At 47.6% G+C, this 14,731-nt stretch overlaps 1 protein-coding gene across 4 annotated transcripts in view; it reads left to right on the top strand.

Moving 5' to 3' along the window:
- The first annotated feature begins 588 nt into the window (after nt 1–588).
- Nucleotides 589–14,731, top strand: part of MDM2 (MDM2 proto-oncogene) — a 49,557-nt gene continuing 35,414 nt past the window's right edge. The window contains exons 1-5 of one of the 4 annotated variants that reach the window (XM_073555501.1): nt 589–811; nt 3,888–3,972; nt 6,746–6,820; nt 6,933–7,066; nt 8,584–8,633. In XM_073555501.1, coding sequence (XP_073411602.1) covers nt 780–811; nt 3,888–3,972; nt 6,746–6,820; nt 6,933–7,066; nt 8,584–8,633 — 376 coding nt within the window. In that variant the 5' untranslated portion in view covers nt 589–779. The other 3 variants (XM_073555504.1, XM_073555503.1, XM_073555502.1) reach the window with 3 other exon arrangements.

Below are 14,731 nucleotides of genomic sequence, written 5' to 3'. Positions count from 1 at the left end.
AGCCCGACCTACAGTCAGCACACGGCAGACGTAGTTCATATGTAGCCCGACCTACAGTCAGCACACGGCAGCCATAGTTCATGTGTCGCCGAAGGTACAGTCAGCACACGGCAGCCATAGTTCATGTGTCGCCGAAGGTACAGTCAGCACACGGCAGCCATAGCTCATGTGTCGCCGAAGGTACAGTCAGCACACGGCAGCCATAGTTCATGTGTGGCAGAAGGTACAGTCAGCACACGGCAGCCATAGTTCATGTGTCGCAGAAGGTGCAGTCAGCACACGGCAGCCATAGTTCATGTGTCGCAGAAGGTACAGTCAGCACACGGCAGCCATAGCTCATGTGTCGCCGAAGGTACAGTCAGCACACGGCAGCCATAGTTCATGTGTGGCAGAAGGTACAGTCAGCACACGGCAGCCATAGTTCATGTGTCGCAGAAGGTGCAGTCAGCACACGGCAGCCATAGTTCATGTGTCGCAGAAGGTACAGTCAGCACACGGCAGCCATAGTTCATGTGTCGCAGAAGGTGCAGTCAGCACACGGCAGCCATAGTTCATGTGTAGCCGCACATGCAGACATAGTTGTAGCCGAATGTCCAGTCAGCACAAGGCAGCCATAGTTCATGTGTAACCAGACAGTGAACGTCTCTGTGTCTGCCAGCAGGAGGAGCCCGTGAGAGGGAGCGCCGCACAGCCCACACTGGGAAATGGCGGACGTGTGGTTTGTGATATTGCATCATGTTATGGTCTGTTAGGGTTGGGGCCGTACAAACACCGACGACATGGAGGAAGGCGAGAGCAGTGCAGGTCTCAGGTAAGTAAGGGGTGTCGGCTGGCGGTTTAGTGGGACAGCAGGAAACTAGCCAGTGTGCGCGGCCTCCGGTATTTCCGGGTGTGAGCGCCGGTATATGCACCGCCTCGTGAGCTGTATTGCGCAGGCTAGTGCTCCCTGTTAGCAGCCATTTCAGGGTCCCCCATAACTAGGTCCCACGTGAGTGCAGCTACTACAGGCTGCAGAGCCTACGGGCCGGTGACGGCTGCCCTCTGCTCCTGCAGCCATGAGGTGGAAATACCGCGGCCGCCGTGTGTCAGACCCAGTGTGACCACGCCGCTAGTAGTTGCACGGAGTTATAACCGGCATTGGTGGGTAGAGACTTGTGTCCGCCGGTGTTAGCACACTCGTCACGTAGGCCCCAGTGAGTGGTGCACAGTGAGTTTGTGGGGCGGGACCCAGAACACGGTGTGGCCGCGGTAGTGAGCGGCCATTTGCTGTGGGAGCGGCCGGTGAGGAGCCGCACAGCTGGTGAGTCAGCGCTGTGCTGCGGTCATGCTCAGACATGCAGTGTGCGCCGCGGATCTAGTCCCGACTTGTCTGCTGCCCGCCTCTTATAGGGACGCTGCCTGCAGCATGTAGCACTACGGGGAGCGCGGCTCCGGCACGGCAGCACTTTACTCCCATGTCCCAGGTAAGAGCTGATGACTGCAGCCTGTGCCATGTAAGTCCCAGGATAGTGTGCGCACATCACTTTTGTATTCCTGTAAGAGATCATTGTGGGTTACAGCTCTATATGGTATTGTTTTAAAGTGTAATAGACCAGAGATTAATCCAATGCTATAGATATAGTCTGTATATGACCAGGGATCATGAGTACCTGAGTCCTATAGTTTGTGTATGACCAAGTATTACATTTACCCTAGTCCTACAGTCTGTATATGACCAGGGATTACATATACCCTAGTCATATAATGTGTATATAACCAGAGATTATGCATGTCCTAGTCCTACACTCTGCATATGATGAAGGATCACGTGTACCCTAGTCCTATAGCCTGTACATGACCAGAGATCACGTATATCCTAATCCTATAGTCTGTATATGACCAGATATCACGTATATCCTAATCCTATAGTCTGTATATGACCAGAGATCACGTGTATCCTAGTCCTATAGTCTGTATGACCAGGGATCACGTGTACCCTAGTCCTATAGTCTGTATGACCAGGGATCACGTGTACCCTAGTTGTATAGTCTGTATATGACCAAAGATCACGTGTACCCTAGTCCTGTAGTCTGCATATGACCAGACATCACGTATACCCTAATCCTATAGTCTGCATATGACCAGAGATCACGTATACCCTAATCCTATAGTCTGCATATGACCAGAGATCACGTATACCCTAATCCTATAGTCTGCATATGACCAGGGATCACGTGTTCTCTAGTCCTATAGTCTGTACATGACCAGGGATCACGTGTTCCGTAGTCCTATAGTCTGTACATGACCAGGGATCACGTGTTCCGTAGTCCTATAGTCTGTACATGACCAGGGATCACGTGTTCCGTAGTCCTATAGTCTGTACATGACCAGGGATCACGTGTTCCGTAGTCCTATAGTCTGTACATGACCAGGGATCACGTGTTCCGTAGTCCTATAGTCTGTACATGACCAGGGATCACGTGTTCCGTAGTCCTATAGTCTGTACATGACCAGGGATCACGTGTTCCGTAGTCCTATAGTCTGTACATGACCAGGGATCACGTGTTCCGTAGTCCTATAGTCTGTACATGACCAGGGATCACGTGTTCCGTAGTCCTATAGTCTGTACATGACCAGGGATCACGTGTTCCGTAGTCCTATAGTCTGTACATGACCAGGGATCACGTGTTCCGTAGTCCTATAGTCTGTACATGACCAGGGATCACGTGTTCCGTAGTCCTATAGTCTGTACATGACCAGGGATCACGTGTTCCGTAGTCCTATAGTCTGTACATGACCAGGGATCACGTGTTCCGTAGTCCTATAGTCTGTACATGACCAGGGATCACGTGTTCCGTAGTCCTATAGTCTGTACATGACTAGGGATCGTGTGTACCCTAGTCCTATAGTCTGCATAAGACCAGGGATCACGTGTACCCTAGTCGTATAGTCTGTATATGACCAGGGATTACGTGTATCCTAGTCCTATAGTCTGTACATGACCAGGGATCGTGTGTACTCTAGTCCTATAGTCTGTACATGACCAGGGATTGTGTGTACTCTAGTCTGTACATGACTAGGGATCGTGTGTACTCTAGTCCTATAGTCTGTACATGACCAGGGATCGTGTGTACTCTAGTCCTATAGTCTGTACATGACCAGGGATCGCGTGTACCCTAGTCCTGTAGTCTGTATATGACCAGGGATCGCGTGTACCCTAGTCCTGTAGTCTGTGTATGACCAGGGATCGTGTGTACCCTAGTCCTGTAGTCTGTGTATGACCAGGGATCGCGTGTACCCTAGTCCTGTAGTCTGTGTATGACCAGGGATCGCGTGTACCCTAGTCCTGTAGTCTGTATATCACCAGGGATCGCGTGTACCCTAGTCCTGTAGTCTGTATATCACCAGGGATCGCGTGTACCCTAGTCCTGTAGTCTGTATATCACCAGGGATCGCGTGTACCCTAGTCCTGTAGTCTGTATATGACCAGGGATCGCGTGTACCCTAGTCCTGTAGTCTGTATATGACCAGGGATCGCGTGTACCCTAGTCCTGTAGTCTGTATATGACCAGGGATCGCGTGTACCCTAGTCCTGTAGTCTGTATATGACCAGGGATAGCGTGTACCCTAGTCCTGTAGTCTGTATATGACCAGGGATCGCGTGTACCCTAGTCCTGTAGTCTGTATATGACCAGGGATAGCGTGTACCCTAGTCCTGTAGTCTGTATATCACCAGGGATCGCGTGTACCCTAGTCCTGTAGTCTGTATATGACCAGGGATCGCGTGCATACAGACTTCATTGTATGCTCTCTAATACTACATGCCATGTAGTATCTGGGTTTACATATACACATCATTGTATATTTCGATAATGGAACAGGGATTAAATCTATTTTTGGCCTTCCAGGCAAGCGTGCAATATGAATATATCCTCCTCACAGACAGATTGTCTAGAGCGTTCTTCCATCATGAGCACAGATAAAGAGATACTGGTAAGTTAAATGTCTGATCATTTAGTTTACCTCAGGAAAAAAAAGAAAAATAACTTGGAGAACCTGGGACTGTCCCATAATAAAGACGTGGACTACTTTGTGGGAGTTTACGGTAGCGTTTCTTTTGTACAGTATATTAGCTTATTCTTTATAGAAACACATTAACCGCCTCTTTGTGTTTGTTAGTGGTGTTATCCAGGACTATGTTAATTTTTACTATGGGCCTAAGAACTAACACAGGTAGTTGCTAACTACCTGCCTGTTGTGTGCCCAGCACAGATGTCTGCTGCCACAGAGTAGTCTCTGACCTCTCCTGTCAGCAATTCTGCGGATTCTGCTGAGTTCACGTCGACAGAGAAGCGGCTCTCGTTCGCTCATGGGATATGACTGCCAACATCGTACTGATTGACAGTCCTCTACCCCCTGCCAAACTGCAGGAAGCCAGCTGTCTACCAGCATGATGTCGGCAATCGCTCCCTGTCGACAGCGCAGCCTGGAAGAAGACCTGCTTTGTTGACATGGAGCAGCTGAATCTGAGCCGGTGCCAGGTAGAACAAGCAAGTAGTTAGAAACTTCCTGCTTGTTTAGTTTTTTGGCTAAAAAAAAAAATAAAATATAGTGTGTGTGTGTATATATATGTGTGTGTGTATATACAGTTGTGGCCAACAGTATAAGCAAAACATTGATCATTTCACACACAACTCCAAAAATGGGCCAGACAAAAGTATTGGCACCCTCAGCCTAATACTTGGTTGCACAACCTTTAGCCAAAATAGCTGCGACCAACCGCTTCCGGTAACCATCAATGAGTTTCTTACAATGCTCTGCTGGAATTTTAGACCATTCTTCTTTGGCAAACTGCTCCAGGTCCCTGATATTAGAAGGGTGCCTTCTCCAAACTGCCATTTTTAGATCTCTCCACAGGTGTTCTATGGGATTTAGGTCTGGACTCGTTGCTGGCCACCTTAGAAGTCTCCAGTGCTTTCTCTCAAACCATTTTCTAGTGCTTTTTGAAGTGTGTTTTGGGTCATTGTCCTGCTGGAAGACCCATGACCTCTGAGGGAGACCCAGCTTTCTCACACTGGGCCCTACATTATGCTGCAAAATTTGTTGGTAGTCTTCAGACTTCATAATGCCATGTACACGGTCAAGCAGTCCAGTGCCAGAGGCAGCAAAGCAACCCTAAAACATCAGGGAACCTCCGCCATGTTTGACTGTAGGGACTGTGTTCTTTTCTTTGAATGCCTCTTTTTTTTTTTTTTCTCCTGTAAACTCTATGTTGATGCCTTTGCCCAAAAAGCTCTACTTTTGTCTCATCTGACCAGAAAACATTCTTCCAGAACATTTTAGGCTTTTTCAGGTAAGTTTTGGCAAACTCCAGCCTGGCTTTTTTATGTCTCGGGGTAAGAAGTGGGGTCTTCCTGGGTCTCCTACCATACAGTCCCTTTTCATTCAGACGCCGACGGATAGTACGGGTTGACACTGTTGTAGCCTCGGACTGCAGGGCAGCTTGAACTTGTTTGGATGTTAGTTGAGGTTCTTTATCCAACATCCGCACAATCTTGCGTTGAAATCTCTTGTCAATTTTTCTTTTCCGTCCACATCTAGGGAGGTTAGCCACAGTGCCATGGGCTTTAAACTTCTTGATGACACTGCGCACGGTAGACACAGGAACATTCTGGTCTTTGGAGATGGACTTGTAGCCTTGAGATTGCTCATGCTTCCTCACAATTTGGTTTCTCAAGTCCTCAGACAGTTCTTGGTCTTCTTTCTTTTCTCCATGCTCAATGTGGTACACACAAGGACACAGGACAGAGGTTGAGTCAACTTTAATCCATGTCAACTGGCTGCAAGTGTGATTTAGTTATTGCCAACACCTGTTAGGTGCCACAGGTAAGTTACAGGTGCTGTTAATTACACAAATTAGAGAAGCATCACATGATTTTTCGAACAGTGCCAATACTTTTGTCCACCCTCTTTTTTATGTTTGGTGTGGAATTATATCCAATTTGGCTTTAGGACAATTCTTTTTGTTTTTTTTCATTTAAGACAAATTAAATGAAGATAATACCAAAGAATGTGTTTACAATCATTTTCAGGAAGAAACTGAGTATTATCTGACAGAATTGCAGGGGTGTCAATACTTTTGGCCACAACTGTATGTGTCCTGCATTATTAACTGTAGCACACTAAGGTCTCTTTCCCTTTAGCATATGTGCAGACTATCAGCAGGTATTGGTGTTTTTAAAAAGGTTGTCCATTACTGGACAACCCTAGTGTAATCACTTTAGGGCCAATAAAAATTAGAAATAGTAGATACTCTGCTCCTGAGGTGCCTTATGCCAGCGATGTCAGCACTGCTATTTCCAGCAAGTCACTTGACCGCTGCAGCTAATCAACAGAGTGTCTGGTTGCAGCTCATCAGTATTCCATTATAGTGGATTATTTTTGCTCTGGTGAAATGGTAATGGTGGCTGGTCTTTGATTGCTGCGGTCACTTGACCTCTCAAGAATAGCATTGCCAATGTTGCTGGAACAACGCTGCAGGAGATGAGGAGGGGATCTCAATGCTCAGCTATGAGATTCACATGAGTGCACTTCACAAGCAGTAAAACTTTCAGAAGTCGTGCTGCCATTTAACTACAAGCTTGTTTATACAGAATTCATGTTCGCCTATCTATTTTTGTTAGCATTCGAATAGCTAAGATCCTCCACTTTATTATGGCATCATGTGCTCATGTGTAACTTTTTGTTTTTCTTTATATATGTAAAGGTAAAACCAAACCCTCTTCTTCTAAACCTGTTAAAATCTGCTGGTGCACAGAAGGAAACCTTCACAATGAAAGAGGTGGGAACTTAAATCTTTTGTTGTGAGATGTATTGTTATACATTGAGTGCGTTCTCCATGATCTTCTTTATAATGTGTAGTTCATTACAATGTCTTCGTACTTGCGCTATAGGTTATTTACCATCTTGGTCAGTACATTATGGCCAAGCAGTTGTATGACGAGAAGCAGCAGCATATTGTCCACTGCTCTAATGATCCTCTCGGAGAACTATTTGGGGTACAGAACTTCTCTGTAAAAGAACCCAGGTAACTGATGTGTTTGTAATGATATTCTTATGTAAATTTATAGGAAGTATTTTGTAGAAGTAGATTTACCCCAATAAAATGACTGAGGACCTGTTTACTTTCAGAATGTAGGCAGAGTCCTCATTTAATTTATTTTTGCATGTTTAAAAAAAAAACCCCTAAAAACTACAGTCAGGCTATAAACTACACGCAAATCAACCTTAAAGGACTAGGGACCCGATTTATCAAGGCTGGCGTACACTCCTATTATGGGAGCATGCAAGAGCCAGTCGCTTCTGATTCGTGAAAAGGTGCACGCCTCTTCCTGAATGTGGAGCGTCTGACAAGTGGCTTGTGCCATGCCATAAATGTCACTCCTCTCAGGTTACTGGAGTGAGATTTCTGGTGTAAGGAACACCACGAATGGTCACGAATTAGGCAAGCTGTGCCTCCCCACCCACCCAGCTGCACTCATTTTGTCAGAGCTGGGAGAAACTGGTGTGAAAATGCTAAGTCACACAATATTTTGGCACAACTCTGCCATGGAAGCGTTGATGAATCAGGAGTTAATTCTGGGGTGCTTTAGATGGTCGGCTAGTGCATATGTCCGGACCTGACCTTAAGCCATATTTAGGTTGCTATATTACAAGTGTTTAGCCATTAAACATAAACAAAAAAAAAAAAAAAAAATCACATCAGTTCATATAATTACTGAAGAACATACACAGAGGATTTGGGCATTTACTTATTTTATATTGAAAGTGCATTAAACAGACAAAATATATTCCAAAAGGACACACTCTTAAACATTGGGCTAAAGAAAGTCTGTGGGCACATGTTTGTATACTTTGTAACTACTGATGAGCGAATGTGCTCTGATAATGTGTTATTTGAGCATGCTCGGGTGCTAACAGAGTATCTTTGGCGCGGATAATATGTTCGCGTTCCCACAGCTGCATGTTTGCTTTTAGTTAGTCCCTGCATGTGTTCAGGCTGTCTTACAGGCAATCCTCCCATGTGTTGCGGCTGTCTTAACCGTCCCGAATCATACAGCTGCGGTGACTCGAACATATTATTCGAGCACGCCCAAGATCATGCTCAGATAACAAGTTATCTGGGAACGTTCGCTCATCACTATTTGTAACCTGATGTAATTCAACCTTTCAGTAAAGCTGTATGCAAACGCCATTAAAACTTTGACATGCAGAAGGGACATCAACTCCAAAACGTGCATGATTACGGGGTTATCTTGCCGATTTTACTAGTGATTGTACCACAACAAATTCAAAATGTCTGGTCACTGCCTAGCATCATCTAGCAGGGGGAGATGTTTATTGTCGTTTTTTTATGTATAAATTATTGGGTGGGTAATGACACAACCTTGCAAAGATATCTAGGCTGTTCTTTGCTGATTTGGGTAAAGTCAAAATGAAAGTGATCTAGTTGAGTTGCACAGTTGACATCTTTATGTGGTGTTATTGCAGACAACACTGAACTGTTAAAAACTAGATCTCTAAGACATGATTTGTTTATTTCAGGAGGCTCTATGCAATGATTTCTAAAAATCTGGTAACTGCAGACTCTGAAGGTAAAATTCTGATGAACTCCATTATTCTTAACTCAGCTGTTAATTCCGACTTGTGCTTTCAAAGTTGTAATCAGGGCTGTGGAATCAGTAAGCCGAGGTTTTGACTCTGTTTATTCACACTCCCATCTTTGTAAAAGCAGATAATTAGTAATTTACTGCAGCTCACACAATCACTATTTTTGATTAAATAGGGGCCCTAAATTTGTAGACCATAATATAGATGTATTTTAAAATTACTACATCTGTCTAAACTCTTATGACAGTTACTGTAATAACATTAATAACAATTTCTTTATTTTTTTAAAGCTGGAGTTGGTATATGCCTGCTAACTCCGACACCAGACACCACCCAAAGCTAGCTACGACTCCTGATTCCACAGTCCTGGTTGCAATGTTGAGGAGCACCACTATCCAGTGTAAAACATCTTCATAGACTCCTATTTTTGAAGATATTTGGCTTTCTCAGATCCTCTTTGTTAGTTTTATTTCCAAGTTTTCATAAAGACATAGCATTTTTGTATGCAATATATTGTTGGCTGGCCTGGATCTGCAGCCAGTTGTTATATTAAAGTATATAGTAAAATATACTACATACATACTTGCATTTTGGTTTGTGACTTTTTTTAAAAGTATATAATGTCTTAGAATATACTGTAGCATACTCTGGTTATGCCCTTTTTCCTCATGCCTCTTTATAGCATGGTTACTGAAAATGCATGTAAAAACTCCATGTATATATGCTGGAAAGGAATAGTGCTGTCAGGATATTAACCTAAATTTGCCGTAATTCCTCTTTTTTTTTTCCTAAGATTTTAGATTACTTGCACCACATTTGTGTTTTAGATGCTTTTTTGCACAATGTTGAACATTGTGCGCACAATGTTATGTTGTGTAACATAAGCCCTTTCTGACATCACCCATAGATGTGCGATGCAGTGGCCAATGCATTTCCGCAAACGGCCATATACACATTGTACGGTACTGCTTGTATGTGTCGAATGTATATTATAGCTGACAACATGCTGCAACAGCTGTGATAGGTGCTAGCAGGGAAAGGTCACCCTCTTTAACCCCTTCTCGACCTGTGACTCAACGTATGCGTCATGGCGGCATCACTTTCCTGTGGGCCGGGTGACGGGGGTCACTGAAATATCACCCGACCTGCAGGTACAAGAAGACCTGTACTTGAGCCCAGGGGGGAGGCTTTGCCCCCCCCCGTGCCTACGATTGCTCTGATTGGCTGTTTCACTTTCAACAGCCAATCAGAGCAATTGTAATATTTAACCTTGGTGAAAAATATTAAACTTGGTGAAATATTACTATCCAGCCATGGCCGATGCTGCAATATCATCGGTCATGTAATTAAAAAAATCTCAATAGCAAAAATCATAGTAAAGAGTGCGCCAAACGAACCGTGTTGCATTTCGGTGCGCTTGGCGCACCGTTAAAAAAGACGTATGCGCCAGCAAACGCATACCTGCGCACGGCCTGCATACCCAATGCTAAAGATGGGGTGCGCAGGTCGCATGCAGTGTCATGCGCCCATAGGCGGAGCTGACAGGAGGAAGCGCGGCCGTGGCCGTGCGCAGCCCAACGCAGCTCCAGGAAACGCTAGTGTGAAACTAGCCTTAGGGATGTGTTAGGGTTGGAGTTAGAATTGAGAGGTTTCCACTGTTTAGGCACATCAGGGGCTCTCCAAATGAGACATGGCGCCACCATTGATTCCAACCAATTTTGTGTTCAAAAAGTCAAACGGTGCTCCCACCCTTCCGAGACCCGACGTGTGCCCAAACAGTGGTTTACCCCAACATATGGGGCATCAGCGTACTCAGGAAAAATTGCACAACAACTTTGGGGGTCTAATTTCTCCTGTTACCCTTGGGAAAATAAAAAATTAGGGACTAAAAAATGATTTTCTTTATCGCCTTATTGGGGGACACAGAATACCATGGGTGTATGCTGCTGCTGCTAGGAGGCTGACACTATGCAAAACAAGAAAATTAGCTCCTCCCCGGCAGTATACACCCACCGACAGGCACCAAGCACCTCAGTTTGTGCTTAGTGTCTGTAGGAGGCGGACCGGGATCTCCCCAGATCCGCATTTAATCCTTTTCTTTTCAGGTTTTAGTTGTGTTTTTTAATGATTTCCCCTTTCTTTTCCAGATACAGCATCAGGAAACGGGATGTGAGTTCATCCTGCTTTTCCTATTAATGCGGCTGAGCGAGCAATGTGGTATTGCCCACATCGCAACTCTCAGGACCGCAGGCAGGACCTTCCCCTATCACCCTCGGGTGCTATGGGCTTATAACGGTGGCCGGTCCTAGCCGAGTACCCTCCTCACCCCTCTCCCGGGACAGGGCTGAGAGGAAGACGGCGGTCGCCAGCGGTGACGTTTCCCCTACCATGAGCCATCTTCTGCACCATACGGACATAGTGCGGGTACTGAGGATCGTTTCTCCCTGCTGGCTATCGTGGGCCCCTGCGGTCATCCTCCTCAAGGACGTCAGGTAAGCGGATCCAGATGTCCCCTCCAGCCCCGCTCTCAAATATGGACCCTAGCCGACCCATCAGCCCTGCAGCGTTACAGCCAGTACTGCGCTGTATTAAAATACAGCCCTGCACCACGCTATCAGGATCAGTACCCTTCTCCCTTTTTGAATTTCCCGCCAGTTTTCCTTCTCCAAGCGCTGTTAGACGCGCTTATCATCGGGGGGTTCAGCGGTGGCCTCCACAGGCAGCATCCTACCCGGTGGCTGCCCTGTCCCTGTGACTTTCCTATCCCTGTGGCCTCCCGGTCTCTGTGGGTCCTGTCCCTGTGGTTTCTTTGCTCCGGGCGCGCTGTCGCTCATGAGGGCAGAGGGAGCACTTTCACTTTCGTTTAAAAAAAAAAAAAGTTAAGGAAGCTTCTCCCCTCTCCCTGCGCGCGCTTTCTTCGCGCACTTTTACAGCATATCACAGGGCTGCTTTCACTTCAGCCCTGTCAGTGGGACATTTACCGCGCCCCCTCCTCGGTCCTCTTCCAATCAGGGCTTGGCGATTAAGCCCCGCCCACCGCTAGCGTCTCTTCCTGCCTCTCTCTGCACAAGATTTCTTCCTGGGGGACACAACGCTGGTTTTTCTGCATCTGAACCTCGGTAAGCTCGGCGCTGCTTCAGCTGACGCTAGAATTAGCTCCCCTCCGCAGTTCCGCATCAGGCAGTGTTTCTACCCCTTTGACATATGCCCAATCCTGCAGGGGCTCTCTGCTCTAGGACCCACCGCTATTCACTACGCCTGCGCGCGCTGTAAAAAGAAGCGGGTATCAGGTCAGTCGTCTCCCTTCTGTCCGTCCTGCAGCCCTTCCTCCATGTCTGCCCCTCAGGAGCACTCCGAGCCCCGGGTTGAGAGCACCCCACCCCCTGAGCGGGCCGTGGCGATGTCTCAGTCGGTCTCTGATCTCACGAAAGTGTCTCAAACTCTGGTCCAGGTCTTAGAGCGGTTACCCCAGCTATCTGCAGCCACCTGTGCGCCGACCGCCTCTCACGGTGAGTCGCCAGCACCGGACCTCGACCCTCAGACGGACAAGCCGGGTAGGGGCTCTAGGAAGCGGGTCCTGTCTGGCTCCTCTTCCAGTTCGCAGGGTCCCTCCGCTTCTCCCAGGCTACGTGCTTTGTCTCCATCCTCAACAGACGATCCTAGGTCAGACGATGATTCCCAATCTGGATCTGACTCAGAAGCGGACAACATAGCTAGAACTCGGGATATGGTAGATAGTCTCATATCGGCTATATTCCAAACTCTCAAGATAAAGGAGGATAAGGCACCCCCTCTGGAATGCCCTGTTTCCTTTAAGAAAGCGAGGCTTCCATCTCGAACCTTTCCTAATCACAAAGAGTTCGACACTTCCTTAGCCAATCACTGGCAACATCCTGAGAAACGTTTTTCAGGCCGCAAGTACTCAGATGTACTATATTTTTTCGATGCAGATCTAGTCACGAAATGAACCAAAGCTCCCGAGGTAGATCCACCAGTTTCTCGGATTTCCTCTGAGACGGTTCTTTCCCTTCCCGACGGAGCTTCTCTTAAAGATCCAACAGACAGGCAAATAGAGTTGTTGGCTAAGTCAATTTTTGAGGCATCCGACGCTTCCCTCTGTCCTATCTTCGCCTCCGCTTGGGTGGCGAAGGTCATTTCGGCTTGGGCAAAGATTCTGCGCAAACGCATTTCAGCAGCAGCTCCTCAGGACGAGCTGGCGGATTTAGCAGACCAATTTAGTCATGCGGGCAAATACCTTTTGGCTGCCTCCTTGGACGCGGCTGGGTGCGTAGCAAGAGCTAACAGCAACATAGTAGCCATACGCCGCATTGTTTGGTTGAAGTTGTGGAATGCGAATCTCGGATGCCACTGGTGCAAAGAGCATTTCCCTTCCCCAGTCCCGCCCTAAGAGGTTCTTTAACAGGAAGGCTTCTCGGCCATTTAGGTCCTTTCGCCCCTACTCTCCCGCAGAAGGTTCATCCCAGCAGTACCGGCATCCTGCTTCCAGAGACCGGAGAAAGCCTTATAAGCCAGCTCCCCGCTGGAGATCCAGAGGTCAGCCCTCCAGGTCCTCAGGCTCCCGATCCGGCAGATTTTCATCTAAGTGACAGGTCACCCCCACCTGGAAATCTTTCCAGGGTGGGAGGCAGACTTTCCTCTTTCAAAGACGCATGATTATCCATTATCGACGACGCTTGGGTCAGGGAAATCATCACATCCGGATACAAAATCGAGTTTTCTCCTCCCTCCTTTCCGCAGGGGTCATCGTTCCCGTTCCTGCAAACGAACGGTTTTTAGGGTTGTACTCGAATCTCTTCGTAGTCCCGAAAAAGGACGGCTCTCTTCGTCCAATTTTGGACCTCAAGTTGCTCAATCGCCACATGAAGATCCGGAGAGGTTCTGTGGACATACAGGATGGCTACCTCCACATCCCCATTTCTCTGCGGCATCAGAGATACCTCCGCTTTGCGATTCAGGACAATCACTATCAGTTCACGGCCCTCCCCTTTGGACTAGCCTCCGCTCCCCGTGTCTTTACAAAGGTGATGCAACAGTCAGGGCCATCCTTCGATCCGGAGGGATTCTTATCATTCCTTACCTGGACGATATCCTGATCAAGGGTTCGTCCCGCCAAGACTGTCTTCACAGTCTTCAGATAACCTTGGATGCCCTCAGCCGCCTCGGATGGATAGTCAACGAGGAGAAGTCCATCCTGCACTCTACCCAACGTCTGACTTTTTTGGGCATGGAGTTCGACACGAATCTAGCCCGGGTGTTTCTACCGAGGGACAAGTTTTCAACCCTTTCCAAAGGGATCCAGTCCCTACAACGCTCGAGGATCAAGTCCCTTCGGTCCTGCATGAGGGTCCTGGGGAAGATGATAGCTTCCATGGAAGCAGTGCCCTTCGCACAATTCCACTCTCGGCCTCTCCAACTGTTCCTCCTGTCAGTCTGGGACAAGACCTCGTTTTCTCTGGACCGCCCCATTCTTCTTCCGCTCAGAGTCAGACAATCGCTGACTTGGTGGGCATTGCCGGCGTCAGTTCTCCGCGGAAGGTCTTTTCTTCCGCCTCGGTGGCAGGTCATCACCACCGATGCCAGTCTCCTAGGATGGGGGGCGGTTTACCATCAGAAAACGGCCCAAGGGCGCTGGAACACCTAGGAGACTCTTCTGCCCATCAACCTTCTGGAGATCAGGGCAATCCTCCTTGCTCTCCTTCGTTGGCAGCATCTCCTCGTAGGCAAACCAGTCCGCATTCAGTCAGACAACGCCACGGCTGTGGCATACAAAAACCACCAGGGCGGTACTCGCAGCAGGCAGGTAATGTCAGAAGTGGCAAGGATACTGCGCTGGGCAGAGCGTCACGTTCCGGCGATCTCCGTTGTTCACATTCCAGGGGTGGAGAATTGGGCAGCCGACTTCTTGAGTCGCCAAGGTCTAGTGTCAGGCGAATGGTCCCTTCATCCCACAGTCTTCAGTCAGATATGCCAGCGTTGGGGCACCCCGGACGTCGATCTCATGGCATCTCGGATGAACAACAAAGTTCCTCACTTTGTAGCCAGGTCCATGGATCCTCTAGCC

The sequence above is a fragment of the Dendrobates tinctorius genome, unplaced genomic scaffold (assembly GCF_039654945.1).
Source record: "Dendrobates tinctorius isolate UK_male_01 unplaced genomic scaffold, ASM3965494v1 ptg000224l, whole genome shotgun sequence".
NCBI classification, from domain to species: domain Eukaryota; kingdom Metazoa; phylum Chordata; class Amphibia; order Anura; family Dendrobatidae; genus Dendrobates; species Dendrobates tinctorius.
The sequence above is the reverse complement of the archived record's forward strand: the minus strand, read 5'-3'. Positions and strand labels throughout refer to the sequence as shown.